Source organism: Falco naumanni, chromosome Z, assembly GCF_017639655.2.
Source record: "Falco naumanni isolate bFalNau1 chromosome Z, bFalNau1.pat, whole genome shotgun sequence".
NCBI lineage: Eukaryota > Metazoa > Chordata > Aves > Falconiformes > Falconidae > Falco > Falco naumanni.
The window spans coordinates 6,943,587-6,961,851 of record NC_054080.1 but is presented as its reverse complement, the minus strand read 5'-3'; the positions used below and the strand labels follow the sequence as shown (position 1 = coordinate 6,961,851).

The window sequence follows — 18,265 nt, the reverse complement described above, 5'->3', positions numbered from 1 at the left end:
CCAGTGGCAAAACCATTTCCCACCAGCACATCTGCACTTAGGTTTACAAGACAAATCCTGATGCTTCCACTTACTGCCTAATCATGGTAGTGGGCATGTTGTACCGCCACCACAGGGGCTGTGGAGTTACGTTCCCCACTTCTCTTCTTGCAAAAGAGCAGGAGCATCTGCTCCATGTGTGGCATGGGGCAGGTTATCCTCCACCCCAGGGCTCTGTGCAACTTTCTGCAGCTGCAGAAGACATGACCCGGGTGAGCAGGCTTCACTGCTCCTCACCCAGCTGCAGCTGCTGTTGTGGTCTTGCTTCACTGAAGGCTTTTTGGCACGGAAGCAAGTCCCGTGGAAATGCGATACAGCTGTATTTTTGCCTTGGTGCGTGAGCTCTCTGTGGGAAGAAGAGGCAAATCTTCTCTCGCATACCCGTTCCTCCCAGACCTTTCCTCCCCATCCTCCCGTTGCAGATGCCCAGGTGCATGGACCTCCACATGGGGCAAAGATCCCGGAGCTGCCCGGATGCTGGTTGCCCCAGCTTCACGAAGGAGCAAACCCAGTATTCACAGTACCCCCGTCCCCTCAGTTCGCACTCCTTCCTCATTCAGAGGCCGTCCCATAGGCTTTTGGTGCATCTCAGTGCAGACCTGGAAAAGCAATACTGACACACATGAAAACTTGGAATATTTGCACTGTAAAATTCCATGTTCCTGTGGAAAGTAATAATCGCGGCTGCAGAGATACCAATGCAAAGCATTCATGTCATTCTGGTGCTGGAGCTGAAAAACATGTCAAAACAGATGGGGATGTTGTTGACTGCAAGTTCTTTGCTTTTTAGTCAGTCATAGATTCTTCTCTTTTCACAACAGACAGGGGAAAACAAATGTTTTCTTAATTTAATATGGCAATATATTGTGGTTATAACATTTCATTTATCCCCAGACTAATGGGGAATCTGCTATATGTTTTCCAGCCATAGTGCAAGTTTTCCTCAAGTGCTTATATATGAGCTCCCCTCTAACTTCCCTCTACAGGAGACTGAGTTTTCATATTAACTCGTTGCAGGATCTTTTATGAGCAGTGACTGTCAAACTGTGCTTGTCTGTGCATTTGTGCATGCTGATATTGCTCTCATTTAGACTAACTTCAGCTCCCACCTCAATCTTGTTTTTCCCCATGCAGTTTTTTCCCCTAATATATCAACAGTTTGTTTTAAACTTGTTTTGAAGAAACAACCTACGGTGGTTTAGACAAACCAAGCCAAATTGGAGCAATAAGTATTAAGAGATATGCATGGGGCACAAACAAAAGAATTCCCCAAATGTATTTAAGTGATTTTCTTCCTGCTTTTTTAATATAATATTTGTGGGCCAACTGTGGCAGTAACTGATAATTTTAATGCAAGATGACATAATTCCAGTTCAGTGATTCTTCAGAGAGGAATTACCCTGACAAGTTCTTTTCATTTTGTTCTAATTTTATGAAAAAGAAAAGCAAAAAAAAAAAAAAAAAAAAGGAAAAAAAAGAAAAAAAACCTTGAGATTCTTAAAGTAAGGAAAAGAAAATAATTTGGATCACCAAGTTTTGAAACATTTAAATATTTCATCTCTCTTCCACTTCCAAATATACTTTCCTGGCAGGTTCTTGCGTTTCCATCTCCAGCTCCCGAGGTTTTCCATCTTTCTAGCTGGGGGAGACTAAAGTTTTCTTCAGAACCCACTAAATGCTTGGCAAAAGACCTCTACCATGACATGAAGGATCTTACTTGCTTTTTCCGGGAGCTCCACAGTCTGAGTTAGCAGCACTGGTTCTGCTGGAAGACTCTACATGGAAAGATCAGTTGTTAGATCAGGACTGTAGTTTTAAATGAAAATCATGTTTGGAAATGCACCAAGGTCATTAAGCTTCATTGTTTTCTGTCTTTGGGGTTTTTTTCTCTCTGCCTGGTAGGGAAATCGTAAATTGTTTCTTTGATACTGAGGTGATTGTGTCAGCTTGAAGATACGGCTTTGGAGCTTGATGTTATTTATTTTATTTTTTCAAAAGGTAATAGAGAATCAGCCCCTATTTTGGAATAAATATGGTCTCCCAAATGAAAGTTATTTAATTATTGCAATAAAATGGTTCAAAACTTTGCTGCTCTGCAACTGGGCAATTAAAACTGGATTAGCAGAACGACCCTAATTTTGGGGTTGCTTTCCATTCAGTTGTGTTTCTCCTGTGGATGCAAGGCAGGACGTGATCTGCAGTTCCTCCTGCAGAAATCCCTGTCTGTCTCTCACCCTGCTGGTTCCCGAGTCCTGCTGAGCCTTCTGCAGCCACAGCTCAGCAATGGGGCCCCATCAGTCACACGTGCAAACCCACTGTGAGCATCCTCTGCTCTTGAGGGTTTGGTTGGTTGGGTTTGGGGTTTTTTCCTTATCATGAGCTTAATATTTCCCTTCACGTTCATCCCAGACTTTTGAGTTCTCCTTCCTGCTGGTGACAGACCTGCCTCCCAGCTCTCACTCGTGTGTCTGACTCCCATAGACAGGGATGCAGGCGGGGCGTTGGCAGAGGTCAACGCATCCTGGCACGCAACGCGTCTTCTCATCTTTTCTGCCTTTACTCTGCCTGTGCCTCACTTTGCTATTGCAATGCCAGGCGTCACCACCTCCCCCACCTGATGCCTATCTCAAACTCATCACTGCGTGGCTGGTTTGCTGCCCTTGCACTCCAGACACAGCCCGTGGCTGACCTTCGGTGGCGTGGTGCAGAAAAGGTAGGGAGCGAGGTGTATGCACAAGGGAAACGCATTGCGAGGCTTCCAGACAGAGCTGCTGTTTGCTGCAGCGAGGAGGAGGGTTAAAAGGGGAGTGAAATGCGGCTTTATGGTCATTAATTTCAAATGCTCCCTCTAATGACATCTCTGAGGTTAAGTCACAGGAAGTGTGATATTATTCAGCTTAGTTAAATTTAGAGTAATTCACATCTGTAAAGCCTTTGCGAATTAGTGCTTAGTCTTAAATTGCCCGTTTCCATGATATGGGAGCTTCAGAGTATCCTGCCTTAAGTCTTGATGTGTTACAAATTAGGGTGCAGAAGCGATGTGCCAAAAAACTCAAGTTTCCAAGTAGTTCTGAGGCAAACATGCAATTAATTTAGTTTGCGACACTAAGCAGCTGTGATGGCACCCTTACAAAGAATTATTTCCCCCTTTATTTGCTCTCCCAGCGTAGATGCTGGGAACAGCCACTGGAGACCAGCTATTTTGCAAAGCCATGTTTATGAGCTGCGGCGTTTGCCCGGCGCAGCTGATCCTTGCCACACACTTCACCTCATCGGGCTGTAATAGGTGCAGACCCGTATTGATTACCATGACTTGCAGGAGAGAAAAATCTTTGTGCTTCAGATTGGGTATAAATTATAAATAGCGTCTCCAAAGGCTGTGAGTTACACAAATGGCATTCTTCTGAGACAGCCGCATGTAAAGCTGTTGTTGTAGAGGTTATTAACTTTATGATTGCAGCACAGGTGTACTTGACCCACAACAATGATCATTGTCCATAAAATCCCGCCGTCTGGGTTCAATCACCTGCCTTCTTCAAGAATGTTCATTAGCAACGACCAGCAAAGGTCACGCTAATAAAAGAAGGTTAACGCTCACTGTATTGGTGTAAATTCAGTGGTGAAACAGCACTGTCTTCTTGCCATCTTTCTCACTAACATGGCTGTGCAGACTCCTCTAAGTGGGTCATATAGGTCTTAGCTGTACAGGTTGTATGTATGTGTGGTGTGTTAATACATAATTGTGTACATACATGCACAGCAGCTGATGAAATGGGAATGAGAAAAACATATCTGGAGTGGATTAGCCATAAATGACTTACTGCAAGTGCACCAGGATTATTCATGCCTTAAAATCTCGATTTTTTTTCTATTAATTTCCAGCAAGTTTTTTGTACTTACTTGACAGAATTAAAATTTTATCAAAGTGAATAGAGTCTGTCGGTGACTCTCAAAACTTGAATTTTTAACTCCCATTTGTTACTTGGTGTTTGTGTTCTGGTGGCCCAGCTCCATCTTCATGACATTTTACAGAACTCAGATGTGTTTTCTCTCCATTCAGTCACTAGAAAAGGTACTGAGTTTCCCATGAAACAATCATTCTCACCTGGAAGATCCAACTCCTCATTTCTCTTATCATACAAGGTAGGGCAGCTACATTTTCATGGAGGTGTCCTCTTTTTCTGCCCTCACCACCACACCTGGGTAGTAGATGCAGGCTGTGTCCAGCTTTTTTAAATATCTGCCAAAGCCAGATCTGGGACTTTCTTTTCCTGTTAAAGAACAAGATGTAGAGAGGGAAGATGTGTGTGTTGGCTACTGCCAACACCAGAAGGTGTTGGTGAGAGGGACTGGATGGATGCGGTAGCAGTGAGGTGGAGAAGGTCTTGCTGAAACAAGGTTGAAGAAAAGCTAGGAAAAGGCAGAAACTGGTGGGCCATGAGGACAGGAAAGCTGGGTTCAGTGGGCGGGTGAGATGCAACAGGATTGGGGCAGGGTGGTGGGCAAGGGTGCAAGAAGAGCTGCAAGGTAGGCAGGTTGTGGGGGAGGAATTCGGAAGTGGATGTTGTGGAGAAATAGATGTCCTGAACAGAAGAAAAATGGGCAAGGAGTCAGAAGAGGTTTGGGTGAAATGAAGCCTCGTGAAGGATTGTAGAGGGCATTCCTCCCCCTGAGGCTTACACACCTACTTACAGCCGGGCGTGGGAGGCGACTCTCTATCTGCCTGAGACCCGTGGAAGTATTTGCCCTGTCAAGCCCGAGGTGTTTCTGAGCATGTACAGAAGTGATACTGTAATAAGACGTAAGCCTTAAGGTCAAGAGCTGAGGTGTCTGTGGAGTTCAGACACCTTGGGGGGAGGTGAATGGCTGAACCTGGATTTTCAGGATCACTTGGGGTTAGGCCATGAATTTTCACCTCTCTTGATGTAAGGGGGTGAGTGCTTTTTGGCAGCTGGTGGCACCTGGAGTAGGCATCCAGCAGGAACCAGAAAGTGGGTGGATGGCCCCATCTCAGTCCTCCCTCTCCTCACCCTTTTTCCACTGTCCTGCAGCAGCAGCCATCAGGAGGGGAAGACCAGGTGCAGATGAGTTTTGCTTAGGTTTGCCCCAGGAGCAAAACCATCATTGCAGAGGCAGCACCTAGCTTCTTGGGACTTTTTCCTCTTACCCATCACAAAATTAGCCTTTGAAGGAAAATCCGAGGGAAATGTCTTTCCCTCTGTAGGAAGGCTGTACATCCTGGCCAGGCAGAAGATGGATGGTGCCAATGGCACATTGAAGGGGTTGGGTTGAGTTGCGTTGGGTTGGGTTGGCTTACGTTGGGTTGGTCGGGCTGAATTGGGTTGAGTTGGGCTGGGTTGGATTGGTTGAGTTGGGCTGGGGCCAGCCAAAGGCAATAGCCGTAAGATGAAGCAGACAGATTAGTGAATACCATTCCTGTACCTATGAAAATACTGTGGGCTCACGCTGACTGTAATCCTTTACCTACAGAGATACAACAGGAGATTACTCCAAGCAGAAATTTCAGGGGGAAAAAAATCCCTTTGAAATATTCCTTATGCAGAAGATTATAAACATTTTCCATGGGGCTGGGCGGGATGGGGAGTTTTTTCACTAAAGCTTTGCAATGTATGAATTTCTTGCTGAAATCATACAAACACCAGGCATTTGCTGCAGTGCTTCACACCCCATACACATTCCTGTTGCAGTTTGTTCCTTAGACGTGGTCTCATCCCTTGTCCCCCAAAAAGAACTTTTTACTTCCATGACTGCGTATGTTGGCATCCATGCCGGTCTCCAAGCTCTGCTCCTGGTGGGAAAGAGGAGAAAATTATATTCAGGCTCTTTAATTTAAGATTAATTTTAATAAATACATTAAATTTATTAATTTGTTTTAAATAAAACTTAAAATAAATTTTAAATTGCTTTATTGCAATTGCAAATCAGTGCTTATTCTGCTAGCGATTAAGGACCTGTTTCCGTCTTTATTAGATGGGGTGTCCCTACCGTCACGTAACGCAGGGTTTTAAAGCGTTGCTGCCCTCCCTAGCTGCTCTGGGGGCAGGTGCTGCCATTTACATGGGGTTGCCTTGACTGCCTTGTTTTGGAAGCAGCAAAGCTGGGTCAGGTCATGCTCGTGCTGCTGCTAGAGACGTTCCTTGGGTGATTCACATAATTTCGTTTGCCTGGTGGGTTTTATAAATGTGTGATATTCTTCACTGAAATAAGCTGACATCAGCATTTTCTGAATTTTTTTCCAACAGTTAATTCTCCATCCAGATGTTTGATAGCACAATTATTATTTAGGAAAAAAAATCATAAAACACCATCACGAAGAGTAGTGGTTTTCTAAGCACCTGGTCCTTTCCCTCATCCAGTCCTGCTGTCATCAGTGGAACTACCTGCATAAGTAGAGCCCTCCCGAGTTAGCAGAGCTTGCCAGCAAGGGATGCACTGCGGGTCTCTGCCCTGTAAACATGGAGAAGCTGTGGGATTTTGGAATAAACTCAGATTTAAAAATCAGCTCTTCAGTATCTCGATTTAAATCGGCTGGTGGGTATTGCTGTGGCACGTTTTCAATGTGTTTAGATATATTTTACAAACACTGCATGCTGGTTAACGCCGGCAGTGTTGTTGGGTGAACTGAGCTCCAGCTCTGGCCCCAGCTCCAGTGCTGCTGTCGGTCTCAGCTGAGCCTCCCCGTCTGCGAGAGCGCAGTAAGGGTGGCTTCTGCCTGAGAACCCCGCTGGACGTGCCCTCGCCAAGCAGTGGGAAGAAAAAGATGTAATTGACTGCTGGCGTGGTGCTGTAAGGTATTAAGATCTGTCACATGAATTAGTATTTTTCAAGTTTATAACCTGTGGAAGCTTTAAAGCTTAAATACTTGTTTTTCAGCAGTCTCGGCCAGGAAGCCACGCGGATGTGTGTTCTCTCAAGAACTGTCAGGTTTTGAGCAGGTCAAAACTCACTTTGTTCAAAAGATAATTTTCCTTTCTCCTGGTTGAGAAAATGATGGGGCTTCCAATACTGTTTGTTTTATTTTATAAGGACTTTTTTTCTAATTCAGGATAGGAAAAAATGCATGTACAGCTAAAATATTTAGTTAGCTCACTAATATATCTTATTCAGACACTTCAGAGCTTCTGTGATGTACCCTGCAAGTACAATCAACTTTGCACGTTGCCTAAATAAAGCAAATAAAGTCATAGAAAGAAACAGAAATAGATAGAAAGGTAGAAAGAAACTCAAGAAGTTATCTAATTCGTCCACATTCCCCAGGCTGTGGTCACCTATACCCATAATATTCCCGAGAGATGGATGTGTAACCTATTCTTAACTTCCAGTGGTGAGGTCCTCCATCTTCCATAGGTATGTTCTTACCCCAAAAGTATCATCAGAAGATGTAACTTGAATATCCCATCTCACATTTGACAGGTAAATAATTTTCATATTTGTCTTAAATCCAGGTTAAGGTGTAGTTATAGATACGAATAGATAGATAGACAGACAGATAGATAGATAGACAGACAGACAGACAGACAGATAGATGGATAGATAGATAGATAGATAGAGGTGTAGATATACATAATATAGATATACATGTAAAGATGGGGGAGAGGAAGAGGAATAGAGATATACAGATATATACATAATATATAGATATTAATATCATTTCAACCCCTGCCTACTTATCTCTGCATGCTGCGCCATTTTAACATCAGTTTTAAAATCTATAGTTGTATATGGAGCACATCTATACTGGACTCCTTCTTCAGGGAGATGGCTTGCTCTCCTGCGGACATTCCCTGTGTTTGAAATTGCTGCCTATGAGAGCGTCACCACAAAACGCTCTGCGGGTCTGATTGAGCCGGCAAGGGGTGGGATGCTGTAATGCTGACGGAGCAGATCACCACCCAAGCGTCACGTGGCATTTCACCGGGAGCATGCAGTCAGCGGCTTTCCCTGTAGCGCAGCCCTGAAATCAGCATCCTCTGCCCTCAAACTGGTTCCCTGGGAAGCCTCGCATGAGCTTAACTAGTGTCCTGCAGCTGGCGGTTTTCCTGGCTGCCTCTCACTGTGTGGGGCAGCACTGACGTCCGGCAAGCGGGATATCCACACACGAGGCTCTGATGGAAGCAATCCCCCCACCTCGCCATGAGTTTGGGGGGATTCTTTGGTTTTGGTTGTGGTTTCCCTTTCCTTGGCACTCCTCAAATGTTGCCAGGGCGAAAGATGCATTGGCACATCTTCATCCCCATGGAGCAGCCAGGGTCCCACTGCAAATTTGGGCTGTCCCTGCCCTTTGGTGGGTGACCGAGGCTCTCCCTCTCCCCTTCCAGAAGCAGGGCTCGAGGGACAGCACCTGGGAGACGTGTTCAGTGCTGCTGAGAACCCCCACTCTACCACTGTTCATGGAGCCCAGACCCGGCCCCAGCCCGTGCCTGGCCAGCCAGCCGCACGGTGTTTGCTGTCAGTGAGGGCAGACCCACATGTGTTTAACATGAGCAAAAGTCTTTTTGTGGAATTTTGGACCCAAGAACAAATGTGATTTTCAGGACTACTTAACCCAGAGCAGCAATTCGGGCTGGCCCGCGGCCTGATCAGGGTCCTGCAACTCTTCTGTCTCTTGAAATGCTGCTTAATCAGCTTGCACCTTTAACTGTGAAACTTTTTTTTAATGCAGTTATGTGCAGTTCATATTACTGTGATTATTTGTATTGGTATTAATAGCAGTTCTGTTGTAGATGTCTGGTTCTTACTGGGAAGGCCCTGTAGCTGTACGATACCTTTTTTTCCCCTCCCTTTTTTTTTTTTAATATATACTCAGAAGAAAATGACCTGACTTTCGGTAACCTGCAGTCAGGAGGGAACAACCTTACTACTCTTGCTTATTTGACCAGTTAGTGCATGGAGGAGCAAACAGATGACCCATGCTCATGGGACTGCCCTTAATATTTAATGAAGAGTAGTGAAAAATCACAACTGTCTTAGCCTCCTGTCTCTTTCCTGCTTTACAAACCTCGCTTGCACTGAGCTTTTGACTGAGTCTTTGCATCTGTTGCTTGCAGGACAGGAGGAATCTATTAAATATTTTGTTACCTTTTTAAACCACTCGCTTCTTGTGCTTAGTTTGTGTGCTGTAAACGAGGGGTGGAAAAAAGCTGATTGCAATTATGGCAGTTGAGAGGTAATCTTTGTTCTGGGTTGGTGGGAGTCTTGTTGTTCTGTTTCCATCATCCCACTAAAGATATTACAGATAATAAATGTCCAACAAAAATAAACACTGGTCTGTGTCACAGGAGATAATAAACAAGTCTAAAATGTCTTTAGTATGTGTAGTCTATCCTCTAGCATTGCCCCAAAGGTTCCCACAATTTTCCTTGGATGAATATTGCATGTAAACCAGCTTACTGTGTGTCTGAGCCCCCTTTATAAGATGCATTTCATTTCTTCAGATTTCTCTGTTTCTTCCCTCTTGGCTGCTCCGAAGAATTAATTTCCCTACACAGTTGCTTTTAGATTATTATCATGTCCATGACTCCACAAACTATTACTTTTTAGCCAAACTAAACACATCAAGGGTTGGGGGTTGGGGGTTGGGGGTTGGGGTTGGGTGTTTTTTTAATGTCCCCTCAGAAACCACTGCTTCCATTTCATTAATTGGTGTATGGCATGTCTCTTAATTTCACCTAAGCTTTTAACCTTTCTTTGCCATTGTGACATCTAGAAGTGCATATGCAGAAGCTCCTGAGGTCATTGGTTCTCAAAGCTCTTGAGCTAATGGACTCCTTCACAATTTTTCCTGAAGCCCTCATCCTTCCTGTCAGCAGTATTTAGTGATTTTAAGCAAGGTTGTTGGGGTTGGGTGGTTTTTTTAATCTCCTTTTTCCTGAGCTTTACTGGTGATGCTCTGAGAGCTTCTTATTGTTTGGGGTTTGAGACCTGGTGGTTTACATCAGCAGGCCAAAATAGTCACAACAGACACAGTAACTTCTTCCTGAGCAGATCATAGGATCCAGGAATTGTGAATGGAGAAACTTTATGAATTAAAAATGGTTCTGATTTTTAAACTAAAGAGAGTCTGACGTACTCAAAAGTTAAAAAAACAAAAAGTTAAATTCCTGTTTAGAAATAGTTTTGTGATACAGAAGTAATTTAATAGCATCCAGAAAGACGGATGCAGGAAAAGCAGCAAGTGCCTTCTTCTCACAGATAAGTGCAGGTTTGAACAGCATCATTACAGAAGGAGTTGCAGAATTACATATCTAAGAGTTAAAGTCTTACGTGAAGACTTTAATATGCATGTGTATGTAGATAATGTGAGAAAGAACGAAATCTCCATTGATTCATAACTTTCCAGAGGAAAAAGCCTTTCTGAAAGGCATACTGCATGCATGTTTCTGGGTCAGATGGGGTTGTCTTGTTTGTTCATTTATTTGTGAAGAAAGAATTAATTGCATTGCAGAATTATGGAAATAAGGATTAAACACGTTCAGTAAGTTTTAACTTGCTTCTGTTCATGCAAATGCCCCCAAAAGTCTGCATTTCACCCTTTGAACCAATTTTTTATAAGGTTTAGGGCCTTTTTTATTGGCATAGCTTAAATCATAAAAGTTAAAGCGATTTTATAATAAATTATATAGGTTATATAACAAATAGCTAAAACTCTGCCGGCGTTTGGGGAAACAACTGCAAAGCCAGTGTCCTGCCCAGTGCTGGCATCAGCATTTCGCAGCATGGCAGGGTCTCAGGGCAGACCACGACCGTGGGGACAGAAATCAATTGTAAACCTTCTGCTAAGCACGTCAGTTGGTGAAGAGCAGCAAGGCTCTCCATCCCAACAGGGACTAAGCCCCGAGGCGTGGAGCACCCTTAATGCATTTTGAATCCCGCACTATTTAAGAGATGAGCCACCACTTAATGATGCAGACCCAAGGTCAGCTAATATCTGCAGAGAAACTTTTTAACCTGGAAACTTTTCTCTGCAGAAATATTTCAGCACGGAGGCTCGTATGGAGATCTCTCTTGGCTCCTGTGCAGCATGGGAAACCTTTGTCCCACACATCTTGTAAACGCGGCGGGGGGTCACCATTGTGCTGCACATCTTCTGAGCACCGCGGGAGGAGGCTTTTGTCCGGCGCAGTGGGCAGGCACCATAGGAGGGCACCTTTGTCCTGCACAGCTGGTAGTCACTCTGCAAGAGTGAATTATGGGGATTGCAGAGCTCCTTCCCTCCGCAGACACTGTGGTTTCAGGCGGAGGAGTGTGTCAGCCTCACTGGGCAAAGAGCTGCTTTTCCTGAGTGGAAGTGGAAAGGGGAGGTGGTGAAAACACATTTGCATACGTGTGTGCAAATGGCCACCAGGATCATTCACCCAGTCATGTTGCGCAGTCACCCCTGTGGACACTGATCCCAGTACCTTTTCCCCTTTTCTATTTTTGCTTCAAATTTAGGCTGCCCTATTGGGGAAGCCTAAAATAATAATAATATTAAGAAGAAGAAGAAGAAGAAGAAGAAGAAGAAAGAACAATAAACAATGCACAATAACAATAATAATATTACATAATCATTATCATTATTATTACTATTATTACTATTGCTATTATTATTTCACTGTCCCTTCTTATGTTTGTATTACCTCCTATTCAATATATCATCTGCTAATTAATCTAATTAACTAATAAGTGCTCTCATTATTCTTTCAAATCACTAATAACCCTGGTTAAAAGACTTGAGCCCTAATACCAATCCTTCTGGGACTTCATAGGTATATTTTCAACCCCAGAACATTAATTATTAGTCTTCTCAAATGCTCTAGCTGCTTCCCAAGAAGTGTACGAGTGCCTGTTTCCAAGACGGAGGTACTGTGCATTCCCATAGACTCAGAGTTATGCCTTTCTCCAGCTGAAACATAGTGAACATGGTGAACCATGACACTGTTCCAGATTTGCAGTAGTAATTGCAAAGGGCAGAGTCCCATACTGTGACTCAGCAAGGAACGGTGACGAGGTGAGTTGAGATGAGATGGTGAGTCTGGGACCCAGCCTGCAGAGATGCTGTGTGCACTGTGGTTGCTGGTGGACATGCTGCTCACAGCTGGAGCCAGCATGGGCATGGGCATGGCTCCACACAGCTGGGAGCTGCATTACCATGAATCTCAAGTCTTGCAAGGTCTCCTCGGCTGGAGTAAAGCAACTCATTTGCTAACAAGTAGAGATGACCACAGCCCGGTAGAGCAGTGATGGTCATAATCCATTGTAAGTGATTCCCCAGGTTCGCACTGACATCGAGTTGCCGGGTTGACCTCTGTGGAAAGACATAGTGATGGACAAATCTCCCACCTGCTGTTTTTTGTGGTTCAGTAAAGTGCTCAAGTTTGGTTTTCATCTGTTCTTGTCAAATCCTAGCCAGTTCTGTTCTAAGGCTCTTGTTGCCCTAAAGGCACTTGCCAATTTTTCTCATGTTGGTCTCTTACTTTGGTAATATTCAAAGGTGAATTTTACATGCAGTAGTTTCAAGTAATCCTCTTTTTCTCAAATTAGCATTGTTTTTCTTCCCGCCTCCACCTCGGTCCTCTGGTGCCTACCTGATTGTGCATGAATTCTCAGAAATAATTGCCAGTAGTTCAGCAGGTTCATTAACTGATTCCCTGAAGATGCTCAGATGCGTGTCATCCAGACCTGATGATCTGTATATTAAATTTTTGCAAGTATTCCCTTACCTGATTTTTTTGTATCAACAACTGTATTGGCAAGTGTTCATTATTTCTAATTGTCAATACCTCTTTGTGGTGGTGGGTAAATTGATTCTGAAACTTGCTCACTGTTTATACTCATTACTCGTTTCACCTCACGCATTACTGGATCCACCTTCTCTTTGGAGCTCCTTTCCAGTGATGTTCTGTACTTGTTAAAATACACGTTCAGTTACCCCTGCCTCTTTCCATGCTGGCAACTGGGAGGTTGATCTGCTTTTATTGCATTTCTCTCAGTTCTCTTTGTGGGGCTGGGAGCAGGGGGGGGTTGAAAAGTTTTTTTCTCCTGCGACTGTAGCCTTAGTGTATTTTAGGATGTTCTAGCTGTCTCCCACACTTAACAGTTCTTGTATGTCTTTTCATTGCAACGTGCTTCTAAGATTTCTCAAGGAATTAATGTCTGAAACCACTATATGTTGTGTGACAAGCCATCGTTTAATACAGTATATTGAATTGTGCAGTTTATCATCATGGCCGTTGAAATTAGTGAGCACTAAGGGTATATATACCTCAGAGAACGTCGGCTTTAGTACAACTACTACTTATTATCTGACTCTCACAAACGATTCTATCAAAAAATAGATGGCCGCTGATGCATTTAATTTAGATTTGTCTACTACTAAATACACAATTGAGAATGCAGTCATCAGTGATATTTTTCCTCTGACAAAAAACGTATGGCCAAATCTGTCATCACCCTTAGGCCATAACTCCTCTTGCTTCCGTCTCGTTTTCCAGGCCTCTGGTATATAAATCATAAATGCACAGCCTGTGCAATGTTAAATTTTTAGGGCTCTCCCTTTAGTGGTACTTGAATGTGAATACCTAAGGACAAAATTCGACCTTTAAATGACTGTAAAGGGCCAAGGCAGATACTTGGCAAGCTTTTCTTATTGCAATATTAATCAAGCAAAGAATCATCATAATCCTGGAAACTAAATAGCCATTGTAGTGATTTTATCACCAGGGAAATTGTTCATCTGTCAGTAAGATTGTTACTAGGAAAGGGAAAATAGGGAGTGCTAAAATTGCTTTAGACCGCTGAATCATTGAGTCCCTCTAGACTCAAAGCTTGAATTGTTTTTTGAGAGGGGTGGGTTGGGAGGGGTTGCTACAGGAAAGCAGTAGGTTAATCAGTTTCAGTAACATCATTGAATGTAAGCCTGCTCTCTCTGGAGGACACGAGGAGAGTGCATGGAAGAAGGCAGGATGGAGAAAGGGACAGGGAAGCTTCAGGAACTTGCTGTTTTATCTTTTTTTTTTGTTTCTGGATGGCCCTTTCACAGAGGAGGAAGGATTTTGATAAAAAGAAACGGGGGCGGGAGGGATGGGGGAACCAGCACAATGTTCACTGCCTATGTTTTCATCTAATTTAATCCAGTGGATATTAATGAGTATGAATACGATGGAGACAGAAAGAGATGGATGCAGGCAGGCAGGAGTGACAGAGACGTGTTTTGTATGGGAAGCATCCATGTAGGCCCCAGAAAGCCTCACGGGAAGATGTTTTGCCTCTTGGGGCTCAACATGATATTACCATGTGCTGCTGACACAGGTGTGTGAGGAGACCTACCTGCGCAGGAGTGTCCTTGGGGTGTGCTAGGACAGCCCATCCTTCCATAAAACCAGCTTTGGTAGGTGACATCTTTGCTGGTGTCATTGCATGGTGGCAGTGGGCTATTGTAGTGTACCCAACCACGCTGTACCCTGAGGGACAGGTCTGGTTAGGCTGCAGGTTGTGCCGGAAGGGAAGCTTTATCCTTCTGCTGTGTTAGGAACACCGGTGCATAATGGATGACCCCACGGTGGGGCACAAGCGTTGGCGAGCATGGCTATGGGGTGGCTTTCGTAGGAGATGGGGTAGGTGGTCTACTTTGAAATCCACCTGCAAAGAGGGCTCTCGCAAGGAGGGGTGAATTCAGTGGTGGAAAGTATTTGTATAAAAGGTGCCTCTGGGAAGTTTGTGTAAGATGTCATGAATTGTCTCCACACAACGAACATGGAGCGGTGGGGGAAATCTGCGTGACACAAAAACGTCTCTTTGTGTGGGAAGTGGTGTCTTTTTATGGACAGCTTTTTTGGAGGCGCTTGTCTGATGGCTGCCTTTGAGGGAGCGGGGGAGGGTGATGTGATGGGTAGTGCCTCCATCAAAGACTTTCTGGAGGGGGCAGCGTGTGTGGAGCTACCAAGGACACACCAAGGATGGCTACACGGCGCTGAGGGTCCCAGTGGGGGCATGAAGATGGGTCTGTGGGTGACACCGAGCCAGAGCATCCCTCCAGGGTGTCCACCCCACATCCCTGGGGACTATCAGCCATCCCATGTCCCCTGGGGACCATCAGCCGCCCCATGTGGCATCCCTCTCCACCAGGCAGGCCACGGCCACCGTGTCCTTCATTGTTGTCACCCCCAGATTGTGATACTGTCACAAAACTGTTGCTAGGCAACAAATGTGGTTACCGGGTCTCAGCGAATAGCTGAAGGGGAAAGTGAAGTGTTGCACCATTGTAGAGTAACCATAGCAATGACCTACTATTACAGACTAAAGAATTATCATTAACAATGTTAAAGTATCAAACAGAGGCCCAGGATCCAGAGACTTTCAGGCAGCATCTCCGCATAATTGGGTTACCCAGGAAGAGGTCCCAACTCTTTCACAGCCCTTGGCTTCCTGTCTCCATCGTCTTGGTTTTGCTTTGGGGGTTGTTGTGGGGGTTTTTGTTTAAATAAAGCAAATGTACTATGTGTTGAAGGAGACACACATAAAAAAACAGAAGCACCCACCAAAGAAAGAAGATAGAGGTGAATCTGTGTGCAGAGGGAAGACACAAGCAGGAAAGGTCCAGTTTGCTGCCTCAATGTCATGGATGGGCTTGTTGGGAAAGGGTGCATGAGTGATGCCTTTGTGTGATGCGTTGGTTGTTGTTCAGGTGTCCTCTTTTGGTTAAAAATGCATATGCCAGGCTAAAAGCAATGTCAAATGAAAAGGAAATAATGCAGTGTGCCAGCCCTGGAAAGCAGACAGTTCTTTTTTTCCCCCAAGGTAAGCCAGACAGGTGAGGTGCTTTAATGAAGCTTTACTTAGCAGGATGCTTTGGGGTCTCACTCTCCCAGGCCCAAGGTGCGTTCAGGACCTGTGATCTGGGTGGCCATGCATGTGCCGGTGTCCATCTGTGTGCCTGGTCTGTGTGTGCATCTGTGTCTGTGCACAGTCATTCCAGCCCTGCTGCCCCCGAGCTCAGCAGCAGAGCAGCCCTGACCCCCTCCTCCAGGCTCCCCCCGGACCAGCTGCCAGCAGCTGGATGGCTTCCCTGGTTTCTGCATTAACACCCCTTCGAGCTGCCGGCAGCAGCAATACGACACCCAGCCAAACTGTTACCTTTGTGTTTTGCAGGTACAGAACGCCATGAACTAACTTCCTGGAAGAGTTTTCCATCTATTTTCAAGTTCTTCAGCAAGGCGATAGAGGCAAAGAACAGCTCAGTGAAACCAACCCAAATGCGGCGCTCCAACAGGATAAAATATGAAGAATTGTAAAAGGAGGGGGACGGCGGGGAGGGGAGCACCACCATCACCACCAACCTCTTGGCTGCTTGTTTTCTGCAAGGAGTCTCCCAGCCCCTCATTAGATTGTTTTCTTCCTAGAGCACAGGGTCGTGATGTATACATCTAAATAGCGTTTTGCATTATTTCTAGATGAGTGCAACTGTCAAAGCAATATGGGTTCACTGGTTGTGCTTCCTGTGGGCTGTAACTTGGATTTCGTGCTGCCCATCAGCGCGCAGATTAAGGCTGACAGTGGTACTGCATAGTGCAGCATGGTGCAGCTCTAATTGCCCTGACATAGCCCTGCACCAAGCTGATGCCAGAATTTAACAGCTTCGTCGTGGACCTATTGCCTGCAGGATTTTTTGCTGCTTCCTTCTGTTCTGAGACAGAACAAAATTGGAATTACTCTGTTTTTAAAAGACAGTTCTTAACTCAGAAGTGCTGAGCAGCCAGTGATTGTACACCCAGTAGCCTTCTCTTTCTCCGGGACCAAATGGGATCAACTCTTTACTCTCTTATTTTCTGCTGGTAGGAGGGTCCAAGAAGTTTGGTCCAGATTTGTAGGAAAGCCCCTTTGTTGTAGAGATTTTCTCCTCCTGCCGGATCAATGGCATTATCTGTCGATCTTCTCTTCCTTTTGAAAGCTCCACTTAAAAAAATGCCTATTCATTAACTGGCTGGATCACACTGTGAAATATGACAGGGGAAAAAAAAAAAAAAAAAAAAAAAAAAAAAGACGCATTGCACATTTTCCTGTTTATTTTTAAACGCAAAGATGCTTCTGTTTTCATATGCCAGGTTTGTAATGATTTGCCAGCCCGTGGTTATTCCCTTTTCCCTAAGCTGGCGGGTTTGTCCCCACTTTCCCAGGCGCTGGCAGGGATTGGGGGGGGGGGGGGGGGGGGGGGGGGGGGGGGGGGGGGGGGCGCTCTGCGTGGAGCCTTCATGCCACGCGGGGGGCGTGGGGGGGGTGCGGCAGCAGCCACCGCCGTCGCTGTCGGCAGCTTTTCTCCGCTAAAACGTCTGATAAGCGACAAGACGTGCCTGATAGCGTGCCCGGCAAGCGAGCGCGCTAATTAAGCTCCTTTAGTGTTGATGATGCTAAATTAAAGCGATCTTTTCTTCAACGGCTGTGCCCGCTTCGCCTCTGATGCTGTTAGTGCCGAGGAGGCAACCCTCAAACACACCGGTTTGGGACCCCCCAGCCCCACCCTCCATCACGTCATGCCTCCTGCCCCACAGCCGGGGGACGGGAGTGGCCGGGGGAGCGTTAAAACGAGGTGATGCTGGAGCAGGGGTCCCCCCTCCGCCGCGGACCAACGGCAGCGGTGGCCACGGGGGCGGGGGCTGCAAGGAGAAACCCAAAACCGAGGGGGTTTAGCCGAAATCCTCTGGCTGGGGGGCGGGAGTGGGATATCTCCGCGGCCGCATCCCTGCCTGCTCGCTCCGGCAGCAGGGTGAGTGCTGCCCCACCCCACCCACCCCCCGCCTCATTTAAACTCTCCCCTTTCCGAACATCTCCCCCGCCAAATCCCGGGCGGGGGCGTGTGGGGTGGTCAGGCTGTGCCTACGCGCACGGCAGCGCAAAATCTGCGGCCGACGTTTTGTCTTCCCGGAGGAGAACCTGTTGCTCAGGGGAGAGGGCTGCAGCTGGTTCCCGCCCCACCCCCCCCCCACCCCCCCCAACGCCTCCTCCTCGGTCACCGCCTTCCCCGTCGGAGGATGATGCTGCCCGCGACAGCCTGACACCCCACCCCGAGGGGGTCTGCAGCACCCTCCTGGACCCTGTGCGTTTAGGGGAGAAGGAGGCGTTTACATCGCGTGTTCTGGGTGCCTGTGCTTCTTCCGACGGCGGAGGAGGCGGAGGCCGGGGGGAGGTTTGCCCCACACACACACAGCCGCTCTCCACCGCCGGGAAGGCG

At 46.0% G+C, this 18,265-nt stretch overlaps 1 protein-coding gene across 2 annotated transcripts in view; it reads left to right on the top strand.

The window, feature by feature from the left end:
- FAM172A (family with sequence similarity 172 member A) overlaps positions 1 to 17,470 on the top strand; it is a 270,192-nt gene extending 252,722 nt beyond the window's left edge. For both annotated transcript variants that reach the window (XM_040579311.1, XM_040579315.1), the window contains one exon: positions 16,189 to 17,470. In XM_040579311.1, the coding sequence (XP_040435245.1) occupies positions 16,189 to 16,331 (143 nt within the window). In that variant the 3' untranslated portion in view covers positions 16,332 to 17,470. The remainder of the gene's footprint in view (positions 1 to 16,188) is intronic.
- Positions 17,471 to 18,265: the final 795 nt, after the last annotated feature.